This window comes from Symphodus melops (genome assembly GCF_947650265.1).
Source record: "Symphodus melops genome assembly, chromosome: 12".
NCBI classification, from domain to species: domain Eukaryota; kingdom Metazoa; phylum Chordata; class Actinopteri; order Labriformes; family Labridae; genus Symphodus; species Symphodus melops.
Genome location: NC_136702.1, coordinates 10,714,599 through 10,742,214, shown reverse-complemented (window position 1 = coordinate 10,742,214; position 27,616 = coordinate 10,714,599). Strand labels below are relative to the sequence as shown.

General features: G+C 40.4%; 1 protein-coding gene across 1 annotated transcript in view; it reads left to right on the top strand.

The window, feature by feature from the left end:
• Nucleotides 1–25,917, top strand: part of ubr3 (ubiquitin protein ligase E3 component n-recognin 3) — a 34,404-nt gene extending 8,487 nt beyond the window's left edge. The window contains exons 19-39 of the mRNA XM_079356956.1: nucleotides 78–174; nucleotides 1,044–1,185; nucleotides 1,444–1,548; nucleotides 1,636–1,806; nucleotides 3,898–4,343; nucleotides 5,677–5,765; nucleotides 7,722–7,871; nucleotides 7,977–8,110; nucleotides 8,507–8,617; nucleotides 8,848–9,048; nucleotides 9,867–10,003; nucleotides 13,293–13,378; nucleotides 16,119–16,224; nucleotides 17,937–18,037; nucleotides 18,997–19,121; nucleotides 21,615–21,722; nucleotides 21,935–22,060; nucleotides 22,255–22,434; nucleotides 23,220–23,429; nucleotides 23,527–23,666; nucleotides 23,948–25,917. Coding sequence (XP_079213082.1) covers nucleotides 78–174; nucleotides 1,044–1,185; nucleotides 1,444–1,548; nucleotides 1,636–1,806; nucleotides 3,898–4,343; nucleotides 5,677–5,765; nucleotides 7,722–7,871; nucleotides 7,977–8,110; nucleotides 8,507–8,617; nucleotides 8,848–9,048; nucleotides 9,867–10,003; nucleotides 13,293–13,378; nucleotides 16,119–16,224; nucleotides 17,937–18,037; nucleotides 18,997–19,121; nucleotides 21,615–21,722; nucleotides 21,935–22,060; nucleotides 22,255–22,434; nucleotides 23,220–23,429; nucleotides 23,527–23,666; nucleotides 23,948–24,065 — 3,083 coding nt within the window. The 3' untranslated portion in view covers nucleotides 24,066–25,917. The remainder of the gene's footprint in view (nucleotides 1–77; nucleotides 175–1,043; nucleotides 1,186–1,443; nucleotides 1,549–1,635; nucleotides 1,807–3,897; nucleotides 4,344–5,676; nucleotides 5,766–7,721; nucleotides 7,872–7,976; nucleotides 8,111–8,506; nucleotides 8,618–8,847; nucleotides 9,049–9,866; nucleotides 10,004–13,292; nucleotides 13,379–16,118; nucleotides 16,225–17,936; nucleotides 18,038–18,996; nucleotides 19,122–21,614; nucleotides 21,723–21,934; nucleotides 22,061–22,254; nucleotides 22,435–23,219; nucleotides 23,430–23,526; nucleotides 23,667–23,947) is intronic.
• The last annotated feature ends 1,699 nt before the right edge of the window (nucleotides 25,918–27,616 follow it).

Genomic DNA, 27,616 nt, shown 5'->3' with positions numbered 1-27,616 from the left:
ATGTAGAAAAAAAGAAAAGGAACCAATGTGTTGGTGTACCAAAGATTACGAAACATTTCTGTCTTTTTTCCCTAAAGCGGAGGTGTGGGAGAAGGAGTTTGACCCCATCATGGTCGTCCTCAGAACAGTTTACCGCCGTGACGTGCAGTCAGCTATGGATAGATACTCTGCATTGTAAGTTTATACTGTCGCAATAATGTAGTAAAGTAACTGTATTTCAGTATCATTTATTTTAAATACATTTGGTATTTTTCCTGCTTTTTTTTTTTTTTTTAGTGAAGTGCATTTTAAATATCAATGTGAAGTCTTAGAGGAGGACAAATCCAACCTGAATCACTCTGTTCAGTGCCTTAGGCTCTCCTCTCTCACATGCACATAAGAAGAAAGGCCATGTCAACAGAGTGGCCAAGTCGGTTCCAACTAGATAGCTGTCGAGAAAAATCAATATTTCAGTCTAAATTGTTGCAGAATAGAGGAAATGTTCCTGGTTTGATTGTGTTACAGACATCTCCTCAGACAATGAGTCAGCTGGAAGTGAGGGAGATTCAACCTGTGAAGACTTCTAATAAACGGAAAGTGTGCATCACTGAGTGCCTCTATAAAGGAACAGTGGAACATTAGTTGTGAAGATAGCCTGTTTATAATGGGACTGTACTGAGCACAGCGATTAGTCAGGGTATGAATGGATCACTGATGAAGGTGATTGAGCTTCTTTCATAACCCACGCTCTTATCCGGGGAGGTTTAGGTGTTCGAAACTGAGCCATATTCCTCCAGAAACATATCGAAGCTGCCATTGTCACCTTCAGACTGTGACGGAGCCTCATGTTGTTCATTCACACTGTTTGAAGATGATGGATTGCCTGTCAGCCTGGATTTATATAACAATAGTCCCATCATCGCTAATAGAGTGAGCGACTGTGCTGCCCATCGGCTGTTCTGTTGCATAGACTCCAAACAATTTGTGCAGTGAATTCATTCTGAACAACATAAGGTGTTTCTTTTTTTTAAACACAGTTTTATTTTCTTACTTTCTTATTGTAGTCTAAAACAGTCTGGTATCCACACTGGGAACCCGTGGCCACCTTACAAGGAGCGGACTCCTCTGCACCCTTGTTACAAAGGTCTAATCAAGCTGTTGCACTGCAAGACGCTGCACATTGTGATATTCACTCTCCTCTACAAGGTGAGCCTTCGTTTCAATGACGTTTCCTCTGGTGCAATACAGCACTGCTATGTATCTCAGTCTGGTCCCTCTGCCTTGAAAGTGCTTTTAGTTATTACCATATATAATTAATACATAAATATGAATTGCTCAGTCAATTGGTGATTGGCATATAAGCAGAAAATTGCAGCATAATTAAAAAACGAAAGACCATTTAAACAGTTTGATGATAAACAAAAGCTGAAAATGCCTTCAATGTAATTGTTTAATATTTTCTAGATTTGGATGGATCATCAGAATATGTCCGAACATGTGCTGTGCATGGTGCTGTACCTGATCGAGCTGGGCTTGGACAACCAGGTTCAAGAAAACAAGGAGGATGAGGTCAGATACGACTTCTTACCGTACCACTCTGCTCACTGTGTAGACTTCTGTTGTCCACCAGAATGTGACAGGATCATGTCCTTGTAGGAGCCTTGCATTGAGGAGCACTGTCATGACAGCTGGTTCCCTGGCACTAACCTCCTCTCCAACCTGCACCACGTCATCAACTTTGTGAGGGTTCGAGTTCCTGAGACAGCTCCTGAAGTGAAGAGAGAGGCTCCTCCAAGCACCAGCACTGAAGCCTCTTCATATGGACAGGTAAAGGAAACTCTACCAGCAGTTGTGTTTTTCCTTGGGGTCACAGTCATCTTTCAGCAGAGTTTTAAACACTATAATGATTTTTGCAGCCTGTCGGTATAAAACTGTGAATTTAAACTACTGAGAATGGAAAGTGAACATTTGAATCCCCAACACCTAGATATTTTCCTCAGGAGAAAACAAGTTAAAGACCAATGTTGTTTCCAGAAAGGATGATAACACTCTACATGCATAAAGCATGCCAGGCTTCTTTTACTGTCAGTTTAGCTTCTTTTTGTCATCCAGACAAGCAGCACTGGGCAGTCAGGCTTGGTTTCCTCTTTTTCATTTTGGCACAGAAAATGCTACATGGTGCTTTTGCTGCTGTGTAAAGACAGTTCCATGTGGAAAGTGCTATTCCAAATTCCTTGTTTAAAAACAGGATCATTAACATACAATGTAAAACGCACTTATTTAGTGCTTGTATCTAAATTGATACAGTTCTGTTGTTTCTCTTACATAACCGAATACCTGTGAAAAGATCCAAATAAACGTTCAAATCAGATTTACCAAGATACTTCTAAATAACTTTGAGATAAAATGTGAGGGACGTCTCTGAATTTTTCAGGAAATAAAATATATCTCACTTGTGAGGAGTTGAATCTACTGAATCTTTGCAGGTTTACAAGGAATCTGAGTGACAGGAATCATTGTCATTCAGGATTCATAGAGCTGCAGTTACATTTGTAACTTAAGCTTTGAGAAAACATCTCATTGGACACTAAATAAGTTTAAGCCCAAGATAAAAATTCCCTTTAAAATATTTACAATTGTCTTTGTCATTGTCATTGTTGGCACAGCTGCTGGTTTATAAATTAGGAGTGTAATATAATAATATTTTAATTTCATGGGACTCATTCTTTGCTGACATTCAAGATTTCTTAACGATTGGATACATTTCATGATATTTGGTACATGTGTTTGTGGTCTTCAGGGGATAGATCCTAATCCTGCTTTCATGAGTTACCATCTTGTACCAAGCATGCTTTCATGAACGCACAAAGACACTGACAGTCATTTTCATGTTTTACTCTGCCAGGTTATTTGTCATGCGCTTTTAAAAAAAAATAATAATAATTCTGCTCCCTCATGCTCTTCTTTCATATTGTCATTATTTGTGTTCATTTTGCTGTACCTGCTCCACAGAACTCGAGGCGTTTAACAGGAAATTGGAGAGAGGTAGTTATCTACATCATTTCTATTAAAAAAAAAACAACAACCCAAAAGCTGATGACTTTGATCTTCATCTGTCGAACTGACTGTATCTGACTGTTTATCTTTACCTTAAGAGTATTTCTTTGCACTTGTTTATTTTGTTTAATCTCAGAGGGCGTCTGCCTCTGTGTGTTCTGCTGTGTGTCTAATGCTGTGCTTCAGCAGTTCCCCTCCCTCTCGACTGCTGAAACTAATTACATGTGTAATGCAGGTTCGGGGGGGAAATGCTTTTTAACCGCATGTCAACATGATTGATGTTGCCCAGAGTGGACTATTTGATGAATGTTTATTTAACGTTGCCGCGCAGGTCCACTCCTGTCAGGTCAGGTCATGGCAATCTTTCAGATGTCTTTTGTGCTTTAACATTAGGAGGATTTGAATTTTGTGCAGGAATACGGACGCTCCGAGTGCTTTCAGTGAAGGTGTTTGTGAAACGTCAGCTGAACATTTGAACTGCTTTTACCTTAGACTTTAACGTGTATTGTGCCTGCTTCACTGTGATGAGGGAGCACCTCTCCAATCCATCCAAACCACTTAGACTAAAGGTGATGCAGAGAGATGGGATGCTGGTGCTTAAAGATCTGACAAAACACCCATTTGCGACTGCAATTTGCATAAATGTTGGTCACGTGGGGTTTTGTCTTTCCTATTTGTGCGGATATTTTACTAACATGATGTGGAGTTGATACTTCAAGTGTTGTTTGCTGTGCCGTTTGTTTGTGTTGAACATTTTCTGTATGATGTGTGCATACTGTGCAGCACTCAGGGGATGGCACTTGAAATCACAACGGGGTGTTTTACATGTAAATGATGAAATGATTTTTTGTGCTTTCCTAGAACCTGCGTGAAGCTCAGGTGTTCAGTCTTGTGGCTGAGCGCAGGAGGAAGTTCCAGGAGATAATCAACCGCAGCAGCACTGAGGCCTCCCAGGTTGTCAGGCCCAAGAGCTCCTCAACACGCTGGGTCCCGCCGGGAACGCCGCCTCAGCTGGTGACGGAGATCCTGGAGATCCGGGAAAGCATGCTGTCCCTCCTCATCAAGCTCCACCAGAAGTTGTCGTCCAAGCACAACTCCCTGTCGGCGTCGTGGCTGGAGGACATGGACACGAGTCGTCACGCTCACGGCGATGGCATTACGGCCATTGAGCGCATCCTCACCAAGGCGGCCACGCGCAGCTGCCAAATCAAGCGTAGCATCCAGGACATTTGTGGGAAGGTCTGTCCTCCTGTTCCACCAAAGAAGAACAGTCCCACAGACAAGAAAGCCATGGATAAAGAAGAGAGGTAACAGTTCACACATTCACCCCATGAATGAACATTTGCACAGCTCATTATGATGCATTAATATTGCTCATTAGATGTTTACAAAGGTTATGCGGTGATATTATGTGCATGCAACTTTCCTTAAAGGAAGTCGTATTAACATTTGTCGTCGATTGATTAAGTGCAGTATGCTATTGCATCAACAGCCAAGATGCTTAATGGAGAAAGGTTCAAGTCACACTTTTTCTCGTTGTAAATAAACACAAATGCACAAGGTTTTGATCAAGTATAGTGTCGAGAAAAGGAAGCATTGTCCTCTAAGCCTGTCACATGACATCTTTTAAACGGTAAGTGTTAAGGGTTTAGATGTTTTTGGGAGCTATTGAGTAGTGACAACCAGTCATCTAAATGATCACTGAGGTGCTGACAAAACAGAAGTAGATAACATTACTTCTTTATTAAATATTCATTTTACCCACCGTTAAATTTCTTTTTTTTTTTTTTTTTTTTGGAAATGGGGTCTCTTGGCTGTTTTAGAGAAAGCAGAGAAACTTGGTGGGTTTTTTTTTTGGCTTTTCTCCTCACACTCGCTCACAAGTCTGTCTCTCCCATTCCCCTCCTCTAATGATGATGGAACGGGCTATAACCACTTAATAATTACCTGCTTTAGGGGTTGGCTTCACCTCACAGACTGAGGTAAAGGTAAGAATATCTCAAATTCACACAAACCAGTGCTGTTTCCAAGGCAACCGCGAGGCAGCAGCGCCGTGTGCACTGTAGCAGTGAGAGGTGGGAAGCGGCTGTCCATTCCTCAGCAACCCTGGAGCCATCAGTGAAAACTGTTGAGCTGTGACGCTCCTGTCAGTATTTGTTTATGTCCTCTTATTAGGAACTTAATTTACAGTCAGCTCTCGCTTTTCTGCAGAACGGCTCAAGCCACCATGTTAGTTACATGATTAAACCCCTTACACTTTACAACACAGCCATGTTTGAAAAGAGACGTGTACAGCTTTATAGATTCTGCGTCACACGCTGTGGGTGATGATCATGGGGAAACATGCCCTTTGTCCAGGATACAGTAAGTCTTTGGTGAAGGCATCGGTCAATACGTGACAGTCAGTAACGCTTTTTAAATCTTGATGGAGACGTGCAATGGTTAAAGCACTTCAATGGAGAAAGTGATTGACAACAGTCAATGCGTCTGATACGTGTATGAAGTCCCTTTTTCGTTGTGGAATTCCAATGTTTGATCTACCCATGCAGTTACTATTGATTTGGTTTTTGATAACCAAAGTAAAAACTAGCTGCTTGTTGAAGTGAAACAGCTTTTCTTCTTGTTCTTGTTTTCTTTCAGGCGTCAGAGGGCTAGAGAGAGACAACAGAAGCTGCTGGCTGAATTCGCCTCCAGGCAGAAGAGTTTCATGGAAACAGCCATGGATGTTGGTAAGAAAAGTTCAGCTTGTGTGTGTGTGTTTTTTTTTGTTTGTTTGTTTGTTTTTTCCAACTTGTTGTCTTGGTTGTAAAACGTAGTTATACTAACTCATCATTCACAGCAGCTGCTTCCAGGGTTCTGTGAGCGTTCGTTTTTGCCTAAGCGTTGAAGAACGCTCCCTATGAGTAGAAGAAGTAGTGGCACTTACTGTATATGCTCATGCAATCTTTGTTTGGCACACATACATATGCCAAACATACATAATCAATCTACAGAATGTATGCTCACAGACAAACGTGAGCCATGCTGAATAATTACTTCTAAAAATGTATGCACCCATACGAAACCTTTTAAAATATATTTAGAGTCAAATGTACTGTTCTGGATATTTATGGCATTAACATGCGCTAAGTTGACAACACTGTATTGTGTACAGCTGCAGCTCTAATAGATTGTGCTCATCAAACTAGATGCACAAAATAAACACACTTTCTGTTTGAAGGACATTTGGCTACAGTGGCCCTTATAGAACGGCGCCGGTGGCTGAAATAAACCCATCATGACTTTGCCTTTACGCTGGGGCAAGGTGACATCTGGCCAAGTCCTAGCTTGTGGTCTCTGTAGGCCTGTTAGGAGAAATTGAGAGGAGAGGGCTCCTTTGGGAATGTGGGTGGCTGCTGGCTGAGGGCACAGAGGATCAAAGCACTAATAGTGGGCCGGACTCTCAGGGCCCACCCTGACACAGCATGGTTAGTGAATGAATAATGGCTGCTGTGAACTGACGGGCCATTCTAGCAGGACTGTATGCTGAGCCTTTTCTACACACTGCCGACAGAAAATGAAGTTACTTCACTTCAAGCACACTGCTGGCTTTACATCCACTGTGTGAGAGTAGGATTAGAATTGAGGGGAGAGTTTGAAGAGTGAATTCAATGTAAGCTCTTTGTAGATATCTGACCTGGTATAAGGGCTGCATTAGGGTGGCACATATTTGAAAGATAATACAAAATTAAAAACCTCTAAAACCTCTATATGTGCTATTTGTGCATACTATACTTAAAGGGAGGCTTTAAAGAGGAATGTGTATCTATAATCCATAATTCCATAATCCATAATTCAGAAAGAATAACCTTTTGTTTGTCATTGTATATTTTCCTTTCACACGAGAGTTCACGCACACACACAGTGTCGCTTATGTCCTGCATGGGGCCCGGGGCTAAAGCCATGCTGTTGACATCTACAGTAATACATCCTTCATTTCCCCAGGAACACGGTGACCTCTCTCGAGAACAAATCTCTCCAAAAAGCAATGAATCAATTTTCCAACACAGCTTGACATTTCTGCACAAGATCTACCGCTCAAATTAAACAGCGTTTTTAACATTTAAAACTCATTTTACAGCAGTAATTGAGCTGGAGTGCTTTTTCCAGTCATGCAGATATGAGGCAGAGAATTATTTTCATCCTTTGCCAATCTCATTACGGAATGCAATCAATTTAGCTTTGAACATCACCATTTTCACTTATGGAGCCATCCATCTTTGTCAAAACTTGAAAACATCTTTCAGTTGTCTTTATGGAGTGAACATTTAGAATTTTTTTTTTTTTTTTTTCTGGAATAATTAGATAGTTTGCTCTAGTTTGAACAGCTGGTATCAGGACCCCACTAAATACCTCTGTCTGTGTGAACATCCTCTGGATCGGTCATTATGATCCCAGTTGCCACCAGGGGCCACGGTTGTGAGTTTAAGGGTATTATGCTGCATTCAAGAGACTTTCAGCTTCTTTTTTCAGGTTGTTTTTTTTTGACCGATGCCCTGACCTGACTCATTGCTTTGAATCAGTTATCAAAAAGAATTATTAGTCTATTCCCGTGTATCCCATTGTCATTGTTTTGGAGTTGGAAAGTTTTCATACTTATATATTTGCAACTTCTATTGAGATTTTCTTCTTTTTTTAAATACTAGAATCACCTGAAACAGAGGCAGCCATGGACCTGGGAGCGTCTGAAGTGATGGAGTCTGAGGTTCTTTATGACTGTGTCATCTGTGGCCAGAGTGGACCTTCCACTGAGGACAGACCCACCGGCCTCGTAGTTCTCCTTCAAGCATCCTCCGGTACTACATATCCCATCAACCTCCCTCTCAGAGCTTTTTATTAATGCATACACTGTATAAGTTAACTAACCTAACTCATCACTGAATTTTATGATTGTCTTTCAGTGCTCGGGCACCGCTGCAAAAGCAAAGAGGCAAAGAATCTACCAACTACTGATGACGAGCACATCTACGCTGCGGACACTTGTGGAGTGGATCACGATGTCCGGCTCACGCTCATGCAGCGGTTTTTCAAAGATGTAGGTGTCGCAGAAACTGTGTGACCTACTTTTTCACAGGAGAGATAAAAGGCTTAAATCACCTAGAACCCTATCAAGGTTATGAGTGTTTAGTAACAGCACTAGGAGCTCTCATATTAGGCTCATATCATGTCTGTAAATTTGTGACATGTAGTCCACATTCATCACAGCAATGTGAACATTTTCATCTGGTAGAAGCCTCCCTCTGCCTGAATGTACCACGCTAAACTCGTATATTTATAAAGTTAGAAATAATTAATGTTGTTCTCTTTCTTAATAACAATGTCAAGAAATATGTTTTTGCTAATCAACATCCCAAATAACAGAAGAACACAGAGGTCAAATTCCTGAACACAGACTGTCATTGATGTGATTTCTCTCTTGTAAATTCTGCAGAGCTCGTGTCTGCAGTCTGTGTCAATAGGTTGGGATGGAGGCGTCTACGTCCAGACCTGCGGACACACTTTACATATAGATTGCCATAAGTCATACATGGAGTCTCTGAGGGTAAGTGAAAGCTTGACCTCATTAAATGATTAGTCTTTACGCTAATTAAAGCAGTTATTTGACAGAAAATGAATCGATCACAATTTTTGACCGTTGATGAATTCTTGAAGTCATTACTCTTTTGAACCCTTTTAATACATTCTGATTTGAATTTATTGCTCAGACTGCCAGTTAGTTGTTCAGAGTTTGGATGGTAAAGGTCAAATCTAACCTTTTTCCCCCCCCCCCAGAATGACCAGGTCCTCCAGGGTTTCTCTGTTGACAAGGGTGAATTTACTTGCCCACTGTGTCGACAGTTTGCCAATAGTGTCCTTCCCTGTCGCCCTGGGAGGGGCACTGAGTCTGCCGCCTGGCACACGCCCACAAACAAGAAGACGTGTGTGATTGTGAAGGAAGTGGAAGATCTTCAGGAGAAACTCGGCCTTTTCCCTGTAAGTCTCACATGAAGCATGCTGTGTGTTTTGCACCGCTGCATTTGGAGCACATAGTCAGTGCTGGCTGGTGATCAATCACTCTTTCTTTTGATTTATCATTGATAGTAATTCTGAGACAAAACAAGCTAATAAACTTAATCTACAGTAAATCAGACGGTTGTTTACCTTTGATGCAAAACACAAACAAATCTGACAGTTCAGAGACATAAATGGAAGAATTCTTCAATTTCCACATTTACCCATCTTTCTAATGTTTGGCAGAATGATTTAGATTTTATTTACTAAACACCTTTACACTTTTTGAAAACAGTTTAGTAAGTTAGTACAATGTTATGTTTGCATGTTTGGCCCGAGTTATTACAAATCCATGAGTAGTTTTATAACCACGTGTATGCCTTTCTGTAACAGTGTATTTAAATCACAATGAATTTCAAGGTTTGTTTTTATACTAATTTCTGCTTTGCATTCTTTAAGATATTTAAGGCTAATTGATTTTAAATTGGGTAATATTAGTCATTAACAAGATGAGATTTATTTCCATCACAATTTGCAGTCTAAATGTTCTATAGCTATATTATAGCTCAGTCCCATTGTCTTACTCACTTTTTACCTAACAATCATTATGTACCATTATGGATGGATGTGTTAGAGGCCTTCTGCAGATTTTTTGGTCACAATTAGTCCACATAAGGAGGTTTTGGATGTTACTAACAAAATCTGGTAATGTTGTGACTTGATCGTTTTTCTCATTTTATTTGGCTTCTCAAAGTTTAAAGCTAAAAACTAACTTTTACCTCTGTTTTCCCTTTTTTAAGACTGAATCAAACTTGAGTAAAGAGATGGAATTGGTTATAAAGGACATTAAGAATACGACCCAGAAGAAGTACATGGACTACGGCAAGAACCCTGGCTCTCCTGACAATGATTTCCTCTTCATGTACTCGGTGGCAAGGTGAGCAGTTTGAAGGGACTGGGCGCATGAAACCCTCCTTAACATGAATTATCTGTGTATGTGTTGACAACGGCAATAGCAACAACCTTCTTTAGATTAGTGGATATCCTGAACCATGTCCCACAGCTCCTATCTTACTACTTAAAGTACATGCATTCAATACATACAGTACATGCATTGTAAATCAGCTGTCCTGTAATCTGTGTTTTGTGAAGGGGAGGAGAGCAACAGTAAGTGTTTTATGATGAACATTACATTGAATTTCCACCATTTTTTTTTCTGTCAATCATAGTTCTTTGAGGACAGAAAATCAGAATCAGCAAAAATGAGCTTTGACAGGACAGACCTTCGAAATGTTGGAATGGGCCAGAGAAACTGCAATCGGTGCATCTTTACTTATAAACTGTATTTGATATGGTTTCAGGATACCAGCGAAGAAGCTGAGGGACTTAGCTGCAGTGAAGGGCATTTTGCTTTGTCGAACTCGCTGCTAGCATGATCAAGACCTGAATAGCTCAGTTATGAAATAGGTTGATACATTGAATTTTATGTGCTTCTATGTGAAGCCACTCGGCAGTGTGAATGGGCTGAATGTTGTCTATAAAGAAGAACTGGCATTAATGAATGGAGGAGGTGACTTGATGCTCCTCTTTCTGCATCACGTCACACGGCTTTACCAACATGCACGCGCCACTGACTGTAGAGATCAGTGAGATGAATACCGCTCTGTTCTTCTGTTCTCTGATAATGTCAGCTCCTCAGCATGAATAACAATGACGGTCCATGCAAAAAGAACACTTTGTCACTGTAGGTTTGTAAAAGTTTTACTCCAAAAACTGCTTGAAATTGAAGTTCAATATTGCAGCTGTAGCAAAGTACTTGCATCAAACATATAGATTGCTTGACTTTTTTTTTTTTTTTTTTTTAATTTGTTCAGGGAGCTGTGAAAGATTTCTTGATTTGTTTTCTTCATACTTGTCCGGAGGTATTGCACGCAGAGTGACTTTCTAAAGCAGCATTAGCAGGTTTGGCACTTCAGGCCTCAGTAAAATGGAATTGACACGTCCTCTGTCTTTAGCTGATAGGTCTGATGCAGTGTGGATATAATCCTTTTCTTTCCACCGGTCTTTAAATGGTGCATCACATAGTTCATTTAACTCACTTACATTACTTTGTATTTGGCAACTCAGAGCATGCTGGTGGTTGAAGTTGGTCAATGGACCAGTTTGATTTTTGCCTGAAATCTTCATTGCGGTGCGCCGGTGGCCCGGTGTGTGGAGGCTGTGGCCGTCCAGGTGGGCAGCCCGGGTTTCAAAACCCTGTGGCACCTTTCCCACGTGTCATTTCCCGCTCTCTTCTTACTCTATCTATTGTCCTATCTCTAAAAAATAAAGGCATAATAAAGTCCTAAAATAAACCTTTAAAATAATACAAAAAAGAAATGTTAACTGCACCACTCTCTAGCTCCACCTATCAGCTGGTGATGAAATCCCTCATTGGTCATTCTCGGGTATTTGTATCTTCTCAACAACCTGGACACAGGTTAGAATAATGACCATCTCTCAGCTCACCACTAAGTGTCCCACTCTCATTCCAAAAACACCGGCCTTTGCCCACCCAGTGCCTCGGTTCCCTCAGCCTCCACCCTGAACAGAAGGATCCCCTGAGTGTGTCTGGGAGCCTGTTGGCTCTCTGAAGTTCAATGAACAGCGCAAATTGCCTGAGGAGTGGAAAATTCCTTTGTCACAGGGGCAGTCTTATCAGCAAAAGCCAGATGGAGCTTCACCGTGGCTGCATTATCTATGTGAAATTGCTTTTTCTCCACTAAACCCGAGGATTTGCCCCCACCCTGGCCCATGGAAGGAAATGGCCAGTGGAGGAATAAAAATAGGCCTTGATCACTCTTATTTTAGTGACGCCTATCTGTTTTCACCATCTCTGCACTTACAGTAGTGAGAGGTTTCGCTTTATTGGGAAATATCGGGGAATTAAAATTAAAAAATTCAAAATGTGTTTTCTTATGCATGGGTAACACACATTGTGGATTATGTATGAGCTGTAGTTGGCAACAGCTTTTATGCTAATGTTTGAGCTCGTGCGAAATCTGTCATTGATGGCTTTCATTTACTTGATACGGAATAGCCTCTCCAAAACGGGCGCGTTAAAATGCGTGAGTAGGCGGCATCTGTCTTCTGTCTGATCTATTGGTAGAAGAGGCAGGCTTTGTAACCAAAATATGATGACACCAACATTTATATCACTACCACCAAAAAGAATCTTAAATAGGATCACTTTTAGGTCAAAGACTCGCCTCATGGCGCCTGCAAACATGACTAATCACTTATTTTCCCCGCTTGCCTTCAGTGACTGCAGCAGGTATGTCATGTTGATGGGGATCGATCATGGAGGTGGTTTCATACTGCTGATATAAACATGATAAACATCATGCTGATTTTGCAGGATCTGTTATGTAATAAGTGATTAGCGCGTCCCAACTGCTAAATACAACGTTAATATCTTTAGGAAGCCATTATTTTATTTTAAGATGTATTTTTAGGCTTTAAGGTCTTTATGTGACTGGACGGTGGTAACGGAAGGAAGTCATGGAAAGCTGCAGGTCAGACTTGAACCTATAGCCTCCTTACATGGGGCCGCACGAGCATTGACCATTAGCACCACTTTCTGACACAATTCTTGAGCTGTGGAAAATACATTTAGAGGACATGAGCGACTAAAAATAAAGGTGCTGTGTTCAAGTCTCAGAGCAAAGCAGTAATATAAAACAAGTACCTGTTACTGTCTGGTTTGAGCAAATGAAAAAATAGTTTTCACATGAACACCCTTGAGTAAAAACAGAATGTAGAATAAGTTGATTTGAAATTACAAGACCACCTTAAGATGTTGACTTGAAGTAGTCTCGAGCTGACGACCTGTGTCCTGTTGAATTCAACATTTGTCTGTGGATGTACTTTAGGGTCTTATCTCTCCTTGAGCGGGTGTTTGTCCTTTCATTTTTAGTTGCATTGGTAGTCGTATCTAATATAGATACAATAATACTAAACATTGTATTTAATATTTTAGTATTTAAGCATGAAAATCTTTTGTCTCTGAGCATCGTTGAAAGCTTTATCAGCACTTTTAGGAAGAGTTATCATTTAGAGCGTTATGTTTTTTAATAATTGTGGTTTATTTATGTGGATGTGTTATTTGCATCTGCACTTCTTGAAATGTATCAACCTGCTTCTTTTTTTTCTTTTTTTTTTTAATAATCACGTTTGTGTCTCCTCAGGACAAACCTGGAGTTGGAACTTGTGCACCGGGGAGGAAACTTGTGCTCCGGAGGTGCTAGTGCTGCTGCCAAACGCTCGTGTCTCAGTGAGTTCTTCATCCTTCACCATTTTTTTCATTTTTGATATCTTACAAAACAGATTCTGATATTTTCATTTCAAGGGGAACAACATACAGCATGGCACGATACCGCTGTATCTTTGGAACATTTCAAATAGAATTTTTTTTTTCTATTTTAAGGGAAACTAGAATGGATAAGTTTCGATTTAAAAGCATTAAATACAAATACAAAGCAAATGGGAGTCCAGTCAAACATTAAATGCACTGCCTTGTACTGCTCGAGAAGAACCACCCAGCTGAGTACAACAATGGCAATCAGGGAGATGACGTACCTGCGCTCTCATTATTCACGAGGAGACGTTTCAACACGCTAAAGCTAATTACGGAGTGGCACTGAAACAACAACAAAAGCTAGTTTGATGCATTTACTCACGCTGACTGAAGAGAATTTTTACAGGTCAGCGTGAAAAGACACCAATTTTTCTTTCTGCTTTTGTAAATCATTTGATTTATTTATAACTAGCAGGATGTTTATAAAAATTCAACAATGAAAACCAGACATACTTGTAGCTGAAATGACCTACATCTAGCTCTAACAGTCTCTTGAGGCTTTTATTTTAATGACCTGCTATTACACTTTTTGATCCAATTGCAGATATATGTGGCACTATGTCAGATCTCTTTGGGTGTTTAATTCAACAACTACAGTGACGTGTCTCGATGTAGCAAGCTGTACATCAGTACCTGAAAACCTCTATGTGATAAAGTGTCTGACTTGAGACCCAGACCCATGTTCTTTGTTTCAGTGGACCCGTTAAAAGAAAGAGAAGGGGGGGGGGGGACAACAAAGAAACAGTCGATTTATAAATGGTAGGCTGGGAGACATGCTGTCCCATGTGAGCTGTTGAGAGCCGGCAGACTTAATGAAGCAGTCAAGTGGGTTAAGTGCTGTTTTAGTTGATTGTGTCACCGCTTAAAAGGGCAACGAGAAAACGTTGAATTATCCACCAACAACCTTCTTTGTGTCAATTACTGACAGCATCTTCAATTTGAATCAATTCTAAAGGATTTGTGGATAAAGAATCGGGTATTAAAATAAAAGTGTATATAAAGCTTGAGACTGTTGTTCAAACTGTACCCCCTGTTTCTGTTGGTTTAATCTGTCAAAGCTGTGGGTGCTGCAGTAAAATGGCCTGTCATCCTTGAGTGGCTGAAAAGAGATTTCACACTGGAGGTTTGCCATTTTTGAGCTACATTAACCATGTAGCTGTGCTGACAGCCAAATTTACTCAGTTGCAGTACATTAGTGTTCCTTCTTCTTAGGGTAATGGCTTTGAAGGAAAATGGCAGACGTTTGCCAACTGTGAGAACTCTTGGGGTTCCTAAGCCGGTTTCCTCTGAGGCACTTCCTCTGTTCAAGTGATGAGGATACGATGGACCACGGTGGCAAACTGCCTGCCATTCCCCTGGAACGGGCTAAATGAAGTATAGACTATGTCCTTGGTTTATTATCTGAATATATTTTAAATTAATCGAAGGGACTATATGTCTGTTACTTAAATGGGAATTTAAAGGCACATAGTTCTGCAGACTTGCAATTCTTCCTGGAGAGTTTTGACGGCTGAATTGACCTTACTCTACTACACTATTCAGAGAATACATGTATCATTTTCACAGACTGTATACTGTTACAAGTACAACACATAAAAGTCTTTGAATGCATGGTGGTTCATTGTCCCACACGTGCAGTCATCTACTACATAAACAGGCACAAATTAAGCACTGGTATATGTCCAACTGTTTACATCTTTTTTTATTTTGGTACCAACACTACGAAACAAGTGAAAGCCCTAGTTTCTCTGGCTTTATTCCAGCACCTTTCCTTCCCTTTGATTTCTAGGTTTCGAGATTTGGATAAGACAAATGGGATAAATAGGACTAAAGAAAGAAAGAAACCAAGGGTTTCTTTGTGCTATGTTTTCTTTTGCCTGTGGAGGGCAGTGTTGCTCTAAGTATGAATTATTCTCGCAAGTGAAAATGCAGAGCTCATTATTTAAAGCACTTTGCTGCATTACGGCAACACAATCTTTGTCAAACAAAACCCAATAGGATTAGTGTTGCTCACTGGAAAAGGTTTAGGTTATACACAAGGTTTTTGTGTTCATGCTGTTCACATGTGATTTAAATCTGTCCCTCTTATGCAATTTGTATATTTCTGGCATTAAGGGGACATGGATTGAGTCCATGATCTGAATAAGTGGGTTAATTTATTTCTGGACTAATAGGACAGACAAGGACTTTGATTCACTTTGAGATGTTAGGTAACATATTCCAAACGAGCGGGTCAACCTCCCACCTTTTGTCCAGGTTTGCTGCAATGTCATAAATTGAGCGCTTGTAACAGGTTTATTTAGAACAAAGACAATGGAGGCCATGAACTGCTGTTACAAGCTAGTGTGTACCTCACAAATGGTGTGTTTGCAGGGGGGTCTGTCTTCATGTTCCATTAGTTTCACAGTGAACAGGTGTGACCTGACCAAAGAATTGCTCAAGGCTATCACCACCATGTATCCATCAGGCTTGGCCTGGTTTTGTCTGAGCCAAACCATTAGCCGCGGCTTTCATCATTTGATCTGGACCGGTTGCTGCTGGAGTGTGACAACAGACACTGAGATAAACACACTGTTGCTGTTTTCTGTTCCTGTCAGACCGTGTCTAAAATGTAACAATAGTAATGTTTTTGTTTTTTTTCCCCTCCATCTTTCAGATCAGCTGTTCCATGTGCTGGCCATGCACATGCGTCTGTACAGCATTGATTCAGCCTACAACCCCTGGACTAAGCTGACTCAGGTCACTCACAGCAGAGAGGCAGAGTGAGTGACTTCCTTTAAGTACCCCCTCGAAGAATAAATCTATAAATCTGCTCATACATCCCCCCCCCCCCCCCCCCCCCACACACACACACACACACACACACGCATACACACGCATGTCTGTTCCTTCCTCACATAAACATGCAATCAAAGTGCCACATTGTCCTCTCTCTAAATGCCACCATTTCCTCCTGCCCCCAACAGCTTCTTTTTTTTTTTTCTCCGCACAAAGAGTGGAAATGGAAAAAGGACCATCCATGGTTTCCATAGATACCAATAATTGCTGCATCTGGCAAATTACTGGGCACTCTACAAAGAGCAAATAACCCTGTCAAATTCACTGTACTTGGAAAAACTGCACCGCACCAAGACGACACGCATCTTAGTCCCCAGCTGTGTCCACCGTACGTCAACAGAAATATTTAAGATGATACATACATTGGACATGGATTCTATTAATATGAACACGTGTTTATATTTTAGACCAAAAACCCAGGCAAACAGAGAAGCTAATTGCAGAACTTAAGATGATGAGCTTGAACAACCTTTCCTCCCTGTTAGTGTTGTAAGACAGCTTTTACACTTGTTACTATTAAAGTGCTCACAGGCATCAAATAATCTCAGAGGAGCCATTTGGTGTTTAAAAATACTCTGTTAAGGTTTGGGGAGGGAGGACTGTCATTGACGCCCTGAGGCAGTCAACCTGAACAAGTTAAATAGGACAGAGAGAGATCTTTTTGGTACCGATGCACAACGTTGCTTGTGCAGTTTTATTAGAGCAAGAGGAATGTATGAAGATTTTACAGATCTTTGTAAAGATAGTTTGTATGCACGGGTCCACGCAGGGTTGAAAAGCTCGATCCTCTGAGGCTTTTCTTCAATGCACAGTGGAATTAACTGGTGAGTGCTTTGGTAATGGAAGGTATTATTCTTTAAGTGCAGTTCCCCCTTAATGAAAAGCCCCCGAGGCCTTTCACGAGCAGAGAGGAGATTGGAACCTCTCTGAATTGTCAACAGAAAAGAAGACATTTAAATGGAGATGGCACGCAATATGAATGTGTAACTAGGGCTGCATTGAGGATGTTGAGTGAATGGACCTTTTAAGCCATGTATTTGTTAAACAAATTTAAACAACAGGGCCTTTGCACTCATTGTTTTTATTTATGTCCTTTTCAGACCTTCATTTTGAAATATGGCTGCCATTTTCAGAATACTAAAAGAATATATATATATATATATATACTTTTTATATACTTATACTTTTTTTTTTTTACTCAATTTGGCAATCGTTCCTTCTGACTTGATTCACCCACGATGAAACATTGATGGAAAGAGGAAATGCTGGCCAACATTTTGAAAACAATCGACAGCAGAAATATGAAAGGAGTCACTGCTAATAAAGATGTGAGAACAAGTGATGCCACCGTGGATAGACTTAAACTATTTTGCATTGGCTCCATCATTAGCACTAGCATTAAGTGACAGGACATTTAGTTGTTGTTGACATGTGGTCTCTGTGATTTTTTTTTCTTCTTCATTTAGTTGGCAGGAAAGATGGGATAGTAGACTTGAGACCAACATGTTCAATTTAACCTGATTTAGAGTTTGTGTAGCTTAAAGTCTGTATTTCCTGTATTATTATTGTTTTATCTGCTTGCATGCTTTCATATTGGTTGGTAACTAAATAAATCTTTTTTCCCATCACGTTCCAGTGTCTTTGAGGATGAGAGGCCTGAGGTACCTATGCTGTTTCGAGATGTCCCATCACTCCTTATCATCTTTGTGCTAACAATGCCTCAGCCTCTGCGAAAAGGTACGGCTTTCACGTCTGCAGCACAGCACTATAAGAGAGTGGGCAGGCTCTCGCTGGCTGCTCCACATGGACAGCCCCATTATCGGCAGTAATCAGGCCTGAGTGCTGCCGTAGGAGCATTTCACATCTCTTATCTGTTCTCCGCTTGCTGTTATTTGGCTGTGAGGTTCAGAGAGGCCATGACCCTGGTTGTGGGAGGGCTGCACCTCCTCACCGTGCTCTTCATATGTGGCTTGTTGCTGCACCCGCTCCATCTTAAGTCTTCAGTAAAAAGAAAACACAGAGAGACATGGCCCAACACATTGCAGTCATGTTTGAAAAAGGGGCACACAAAAAAAAGAAAAAGGGGAAAACGGTCTCAAAGGACTGAATAAGGACAACAACTAGCAGGAGCATTTGGTGAAAGTGGATGTTTTGCTTCTTATTTAAATCATACATAGATATCCCTAATGTCTGAAAATCAGTTTTTCTACCTTCCTACCTGTGCAGGGTTATTTCAAGGTTTAAGAAGCACAACAGGCAAGGCATGATTGCTTCTTAAGAGCTCCTTTTTTTAACTGGATTGATATAAAGTGATTGCTTCCTTTTCTAGTTCTACCTCTTGAATTGTGTCCACTGGCACTCGTCACAGTGACCAGGACAGTGGAGCTGTCGGCGGTCTTTTGCTGCAGAGGAAAACAAATTGCACTCTTTTGTTTTGTTTTTTTTCCTTACACCAAACTCGAATTTCCTTCCAGCTGTATTTTCCACCTGACGTGCTTGGCTAATTACCCTGCACACTGCTCAATGAAGCTCTCCATGTCAAACTGAGACACCACATATAAAGCCAAAGCGAACCGCATCAACAAAAGGATTTTCCTGAGGCGAGGAAAAATATAGAAGATTGATGTAATGCCTTGAATCAATTCATCTGTGAGTTACTGTTATGTTCCCTCTGCTGTTTCTTTCTCCCCATGCAGAGCACTTCACATGTGTGGTGAAGATGCTGTACAACCTGCAGTACACACAGGCTCTGGCTGCAATTTCATCCAAGTTCAGCCCAGAGGAAAGACAGGCGTGGTGCACAGCTGGAGCCCTCAAGAAGGTAAAAGCCACTTTAGAAGAAAGCTTGTCATATCATTGATAATAAATCGCCAGTCTTGGACTTTCCTTATTTCCTAAAACCAGACAAAGGTGACGTCAATTTGAGTCTACTACATCATTAATATGAACATTTCTCCTCTTTTATTTCCTGGCTTGTACTAATCTCCTGTTGTCCCTGATTGGTGGTCTTGCAAAGCATGTTTGTTGCGAATCATTTTGTTAAAATTACAAAGAGGTGATCAGAAACCGTGTGACTGTTTCATTGTTTGCTGTGCGCTCCCTGCTGAAGGACATAATAATAAGAGGCGTTAAACTTCTCCTTGTGTCCCTTGATTGTATCTTCTGATTGTTCCTCAGAACTGATCTACCGCCACAGTGAATCATTACCAGTATCACTTATTATTGAGATGAATTGAACCCTTTCTAGTTTCATTCCCATGATTTCCACAGCTGAGCCGACGGTATCGATCTTCATTATCTGGAGGAGTGTGATTGCTGGAGAGTCTGTTGCATTAATTGGCTATCTATCTTCACTCTATTAAATCTGTATTAGAGAGTGGCTGCCATGAATGTCCAAAGACAAATAGCTGAAACCTCCCCTTTAGGGTGATTCCATCCATAATGCTTTGGTGGATGACTATACTGTCATGAACTGAAGTCCGGGCTCTCTCTACACGCCTCTCGCAGTTGAGATGGATTTCAAATCCACATTGAGGGTGGCATCCATATTAGGTGAAATAAAATCAAGTCAATTAAACTGAAGTTGTTAAAATAGATGCCGTCTGAACAAAGATCAGAGCCCAGAGGAAGTAAATCCATGGAGGAGAAAATCCTCGCCTATAAATCTATGACAAAGGACAGCAGACGAGATAAGACTGCTGTTTTATATTCCCCCACCTTCAGCTTGATAAATGCTCGCAGCTTTTTTGCCTCTATATAAAATAGGAGGCAAACCAGTTGAATTTTTTTATCAGAACACACATTCAGTAATGTCGATACTCGTTATCAGATCGCATGATGTGCAGAAAGAACAGTCGTCTTCCTCTGTATCTGCGTAACTCATTATATTCTATAGGGCGTATGAGGAGGACGAGGGAGAGGCTCCAGTGAAGCACTCGGATCTGCCTTATAAATTCTGATATGTGACATTCAAAACACGAGACAACTGAAAATAGATTTAATAACACCTTGACCTTGGTTTAAATAAGACAGTGATGTGAGTCATACACTAACGCTAAGGATTTCATAGCAACATAATTCAGTTAAACGCGGTAATTAAACACATGCAGGAGCTACACTTTGTTATAGACGGCGTTTTCACCAAAGAAGAGAATATCAAGTGAGAGACTCGTAGAATCACAGCCAGCAGCTAGCCTGATGATGTTATGGGTTTAATCTTCTTCATTAGAAGCCTGCTGTTGTGTTCATGTTAGCCAATGTCTCATCGGTAAGTGGGATTGTTTTTGTCTTCGTAGTGATTAATGTGTTAGACCTGCTGCTGACAGTTGGTTTGCGGTTGCTCAGAGCTGTTACCTTATTGTACGTTGCAAAGATTCATGATGTATGCAGATGACAGAGTTGTTGTTTCTTACAACATTCACTATGTTTGTCGCTTTTATTGTTTTTACTTGAAATGTATTTATTATTTGAAAAAGCGATCAAACAAAACCATACAAACCGAGTATCTAAAAAACACAAACATTTCATGTCAGTGGGGTATTTAGTTTTTATACTACACATCGGAATCCGCCATCATCCAAATCATTATTTCAAACGTCAGTATTGACATCAGCCCTGATTTTCCCTTCCAGTGCTTCTCTAATTTTAACATTTACAAATGTTTGCCAGTTTCTTTTTTTTTTTTTCTGTCTCTGGTAAAAAGCTCAGTTTGTTCTGTTCTACTGCTGTAGGAGGTTAAAATGGTGAACGTGTAGCACAAACAACGAATGTGGGCAAGAAGTCTGAGGCTGAAGCTGTTCAGGCATTTACAAGGACAACCAGCCCATCGAGCTTCACGTTTGTTCTCTCTACATTAGGGCATCAAGCGAGAATGTCACATTGCTATCTTTTAGATTTAAAACAAGGAGAGTGATGTGATTTTTGTTTATCAGCAGTGACACTGTGTGTGGTGAGCCGACACATGACTAAAGACGTGAGGGCTAAATGAGACTGCAGATTATCCCCATTTCTTTACTAAGCTTTATTGGTTAGAGTTCATAAGCATAATGTCCCATTAATAAACTCAAGCTTTTTGAAGTCAGTATTTAATGTCAGTGGTCGAGACTGCAACAATACAGAACTACTTTTTTAAAAAGGGAGGTAAAAAAAAAAAAAAACTCAAGGTAAAATGTTCTCCTGTTGAGCACACAGGAAATAAAAGATTTAAGCTCGTGTCTGCTGACTGTCAGAGGATATTAAATTCTGGATCAAAGGGAAAATCTTGCATTTTTATTTTTCGTTACGTGTTCTTAACATTTCGACTTTTCCTCCACAGAACGCCGCAAATGCCGAGAAATCATTTGAAGTGCTTCTCAGTCACGTTATCAGCGAGCTCTCGAAGGACAAGAGTGTCTACAAGGTGAACACAGAGGAAACGTCGATGGTGAGGCACTAAAACGACTGTTTAACACTTCAGAACACAACTGCCTTCAGGATGGTGCTCTCTGCCCCTTTTCATTTTCCTTTCAACATGAATTGGCCATTACCCTGAGAGACAGTGCTCTAATATCTTACTCATGTCCCGGGGAGATATACATCACAGTATTATCAGTGAGCGGTTATTGATCAAGTGTTCCTGTTATTTCCCCTCTCCAGCTGATCTCCAGTGTGTGGTCCCCTCAGTCGATCGAATTCAGCCTCCAGCAGTTCTGCTTGCCCTTCCTTCGCCTCTCCTGCCTTCTGCAGCATCATCTCTATGGAGACAACCTGACGGGCTGCCTTGTATGTTTTATTTCATACGACAACCTAGATGCGGAAAGACTACATTTCCCTTGTGTCTTTGCATCAAAAATGTCACTGCTTTCTTCTGACCACGCATTTTTTTAAATCAACGATTACAACCTCTAACTTCTAATGAAACACTTGTGTCCATGAAAGCAATCCTCACGAGGTGTTTTTTTCCCCTCGTGTACTAGGAGGAAGAGGAGTTCTCGTCCCTGGCTGTGTGTTTGGGGCTCTTGCCCTCGGCCCCTCAGCCTTCAAACATCGTGCACAGTGCCTCATGTCTAACGTGGGCAGTCAGCGCCTTTGACTTGGTGATACAGTGGTGTGCTGAGGTCACTGGGCTCTCTCAGATGCAAGCGGAGCAATCATTGGTAAGATAATGAATGTCCAACAAGAGGAAAACGCTTATTTACTTTACTACAAAAATGTGCAGTATATTTTAGATATAAATTCTTATCTTAATAGTCTTTTCCCCTAAAGTCTGCCCAGATATATCAGAGGTTCCTGCTGAATTTAAGATGACCTAACATTTCACTCGGTGACAGCATTTCTTCCAAATGAAAGCTAATTTGTAAAGTATCTCAGAATCTTGAGAAGTTTTTCCTGTGCTTCAGTCAGTTAAAAAAAAAAACTTTCTCAGCAGTTAAACATTCAAAGCATGTCTTTTGAACTTGATGTCCTGTAAACGATTTATGTAACTGGAGGAGATATTGACACTTGGAAATTGGTTTCAACCTTGCTTGACGAGGTCCATCGCTGATAGTGTCTCTTGAGGAGAGCGACTGCATAACTAACCGTGTGTCTTGTGCCCTCCTCATTCAGTGCTGCAGCAACCTTGGATGTTATACATCATTTAGTGAAAAAGACAGAGTGTCTTGAATGTTAATTTACCTTGCTGATACTTAACTTGGGACAAAATGGTTTTATTACATCTGTGAGACGGGGACGACATAAAAACAACCAGATTGTTCCTTTCTAATAATAATTGAAATATTTGTGTTAAATGTTTTAACTTCTGACGATCTGTGTTGAAACGAAAGCTGATAGTTTTTACATAAAGAAACTTTGAGGACACAGTGTATCATCACTGTGGTGAACATTTCTGACATGAACACTGTGTATTCTGAATAATTCTTATCTCTTTTCTCCACTGTAGAGCTTGCTTGTGCAGGACCCTCAGTGGGCAGCCCCCCGACTCCTCCAGCTCCCCGACAACTACAACATCATCTTCCAGTACTATCACAGGAAGGCCTGCACTGCCTGCAAAAAGGTGCCAAAGGACCCCGCGCTCTGCCTTGTGTGTGGCGCCTTTGTCTGTCTCAAAGGCGTGTGCTGCAAACAGCAGGGTATCTGTGAATGTGTTTTGGTAAGTCTCTTGGTTGCATCAGCACGGCTGCAGCTGCTTGATGGTAATTGTTTGGAGTTTTTTTTTTTCTTCAATATATTGTGGTGTCATTTTCTAGCACTCCCAACATTGTGGTGCAGCTACAGGCATCTTTCTACTGATAAATGCCTCGGTCATCATCATCATCCGTGGACATCGTTTCTGCCTGTGGGGTTCTGTTTACCTTGATGCCCATGGAGAGGAGGACCGCGATTTACGGTAAGATGCGTGACACACACACGCACAAGACTGTGAGCTCCACTTTTTGTGTCATGCATCACTTGAAAAAAGTAAACATCAGCAAATTCAGAACATACAGTAACAATACTCAGCATGCAAACAGCCTTTTGAACACATAGATTATTCTAAATCTTATGTATGAGGATCATGTATGTAAGTCCATACTTCTTTTTTTTATTTTTATTTTTTTTAAATAATCGTGACTGCAGAGAAAATAAACACATTTCTCACGCTTGTTTTCCCTTCTGGCTTCTCTCCAGCCGTGGCAAGCCTCTTTTCTTATGTGAAGAGAGATATCGAGTGTTGGAGCAACAGTGGGTCTCGCACACCTTTGATCACATCAATAAGCGTTGGGGGCCTCACTATAACGGACTCTAAGATCTTCCAAAGTCCTCCGAAAACAGCAACCAATGACTAGAAGAATTTTTTTTTTTTTTTTTTTTTCTGCCTCGATCAAAAAATCTTTCTGAACTCTTAAGGTGAAAACAAAAACATCCAGTGAGGGCGTCGCTGCCATAGGCCTTGGTTTATGTGAAGTTTGATGTACAATCATGCCTAAAGATTAACACGTGTGTGTGTGTGTTTAAGTGATTTATTGTGTGGTTTTGAGCAGGGAAAACAGAATTCGTTAAAACATCAAAGTAAAAGCACAACTTTGCCCAGAAACAAATTTGGTTTGGAGCAGGCTTTTGAAGCCTGTCATATTTATTGGGGTTATTAAAACATTGAAGTATAACAAGTGCTGAATTCCCCTGCAGAGTTTGATTACTTTTTGCACCATTTACGATGATGTTAATGCATATCCCTCTTATTTATCAAAATGTGCTCTGCTGTGCTGGCATGAGTTTCAAGCTCCTGATGAGTGTAGCGATGTTTTTGCAATATGCACTCATAGTCGACTGACATGTGATGGTAGACGGGACAAGTCAGCCTATCAACACACTAGAGTTTTCTTTGCAAACAAGCGAAGACTCTTTTTATGAGTCTAGTTGCAATCCATCCTCAGGAATTATTTTTCGTTTCCTTCTTTTTTTCTTCTTTTTTTTTTGCTGTTTAAAAATATGTTTTAGATATTTAAATAAATGCTGCTGCTCATTGTAATTGTGTTATTTTTTTTTTCTAAGGTTGTGCTTTGAGTTTACAATAGATGGCTGGGAATGTTGACTCAAACTACTTTGATGTTTAAGGAGGTATGCGGTCACCTCATTACGCTCACATAGTCCTGCTCTATCCACGCCTTTTCTTTCTGGTTGGCTTTGAAGGAAAAAAAAAACGTAAATGCCAACTGCAAAATACAACTGGTCAATGAAATATCTAAGATTCATCACTCCTCAGTAGCTGAAGTCAAGCGCACAGAATCGAAGAGCATACATTTTAAAGAAAAGGAAATGTCATTGCACAGATATAGTGTCTTGCAAAGCTGAGAGCAGAATATTTTATCGATCCCATTAGAAATGTCCCCTCTGCATATGAAACTCCATGAATTACAAGTTGTTGTTTTTTTGTTTTGTTTGAGAAAATGGAGACTAGTTCCATCTTTCTGGGCGGTAAAAAAATGATCCCCTTTTCTGCTTCCAATGGTCGAGTCCTAACTGCAGTATAGCTCATTTATTGTGATGACTATCCCTTACTCACGCGTCATATAGTTGTGATTTATAGTTGCATTCCAATATCACAAGAATATCAGACTTGAGTATCCGTGATACACTGTGCATGACATCCTCTAAGCTACTATTATTTAAGTGTCTTAGCGACTTCATTTTTTGGTTATCATTTGTTTTTGTTTTTTTTCTTGAAGAGAGGAATTTATCCAGTCGTGCCTGCAAGATGACATTTTCGAGTGTTTCACAGCACACTGCGGATTTCCCTGATGTCTGGTTTAGAAATGCTGGGCCACGTTGTGCTGCATCCAGGAATCTTTAAGTTAACACTTGAAAACACTTCCTCTTTGAACTCATGCATGCTGCTTTTTTTTTCTGTTTACTGAGGTTCCTCTCTTTCTCTTTTATTTTGCAGTACCCACTTTGTAAATGACCGCAACCAATTAGCCAACGATAAATGGGTGTACATTGTAACTGAAAAGCTTGTGTGTGTTCTCCTGTATGACTGAAGAGAGAATACAGTACATTACTGTAGGTGCTGACTCAAACTTTCTGAGTTTGACCAGAAAGGTTGACTTGGACATTTAATGCAAAATGTAACATATGTGAATAAAATATAAGCCCACTGATTTTAGTCTTTCTTTGTTTTTTTTTTGTTTGTTTTTTTCGCAAGATGTTCCTGAGAAAACGATTCATTTCTGATTCTTTTATTTAGATCCTGACTTTTTTTTTTATCCTATCCCCAAATAACTACACTAGCTTCCCCCCATTATAACATGATAAATCTGTTGCTTTATTAACATCTCAGTGTATTGTTTGTCATTGTCACAAGAACAGCTCACTGATAAAACAAGCCCACACTGGAGAGGTAAGTTGAGCCTCGTTCTGTTTTGTTCTTTAGCAACTCTTGGAATACGAGAAATACACAGTATTTAAAATGTATGCATTTATGTCCGCCAGAACATGTTAGCAGTGAGACATTTATAGAAAATGTCTTCTTATTTGACAATGCTTTCTATTGTGAGCTAGTGATATTGCACTGGTATTCATGACTGTAGACCTTTATTATAAGCTTCTACACAAGAAGCATGTTGTAGAGTTAATGTCATACAGATTATTGTTTGTTAATTTTAAAGTTGATTTTTACTTCTCTCTGCATCGTTTTGAGAGTGGTCAAGTAACGTGTTCCTGCACTGTTGCTACTTTGTTTCATGTTCTAAACCAGCTGTTGTACAACCCAAAATCACAAGAATGGTGGGTAGAGATGTGTAAAAAAAAAAAAAAAGATTAAGGAAGTATTGAAAAGTTAAATTGAAAATAGCACAAGCTCATATCTGACATGTATTTACATTTTGTTTAGATGCCAGGAAAAACACTGTTTCAGCTCAGTGGTGGCTGAGGAGGTCCACAGGGAACTTTTTTTTTTGATCAAGTATTATAATGAATTATGATGAAATGATGAGATTCATTGCTTTATATATATACACACACACACACACACGCACACAGTATTATTCTGTGTTGCACTATTTCAGAGTGGACTTTACATCTTTACTTCAAGTCTCAGCCTCTATGGTATGCTCTCTATTTTCAGTCAAATGAGTCATGTTACTAACTTGTTGACACTTAACAGATTTAACTTAGGGACGTTCAATGGAGTTTTTAAAGCATTCAGCAACTTTGTCTGTTGTTGCCACGGTCTAAACTTTTATGAAACGTGTTGTCGACATTCAAAATGGGAATACAGTGTTACGGTTTTCAGAATTGGACCCAAATGCACGACACAAAACAGAGCAAGCACTTCAATAGATTTAATGTAACAGGGGGAAGGTGACACGAGGGACAAAATGTGCGAGACTCCAAGTTCAGTAGTGAGCAGTGAAACGATAATCCTCGTGACGATCCCAAAACCCGATTCCAGCACGCGTGAGGTGAATCCAGATAGACGAGCTGTGGACGACAGGATGACGGGAACGCAGGTAAGTCTTGACTAGGAGCTGACGAGGGGAAAAACACGAGGAGGGTAAGTACAAGGAGACACTGGGGAATATTAAAAATACTGGCGAGCCTGATTCTAGGTACGATACCAACGAGGTGAAGACAATAATCTGGCGCCAGCTGCATGTGGAGCGCCGGTTTAAATACTGGAGTTGATGACAACGATCCGCACCTGTGAAGAACACACCTGTAACCACCTGTAAGGGAAAACACAGGAGGAGCAGACAGACAGGGAACACAGACAACAAACACACGTGGAAAGCACTAATGACCCCAGATCATGACATGTAGTTTTTGAAAAAACATGAACATTCTTACTTTCAACATTTG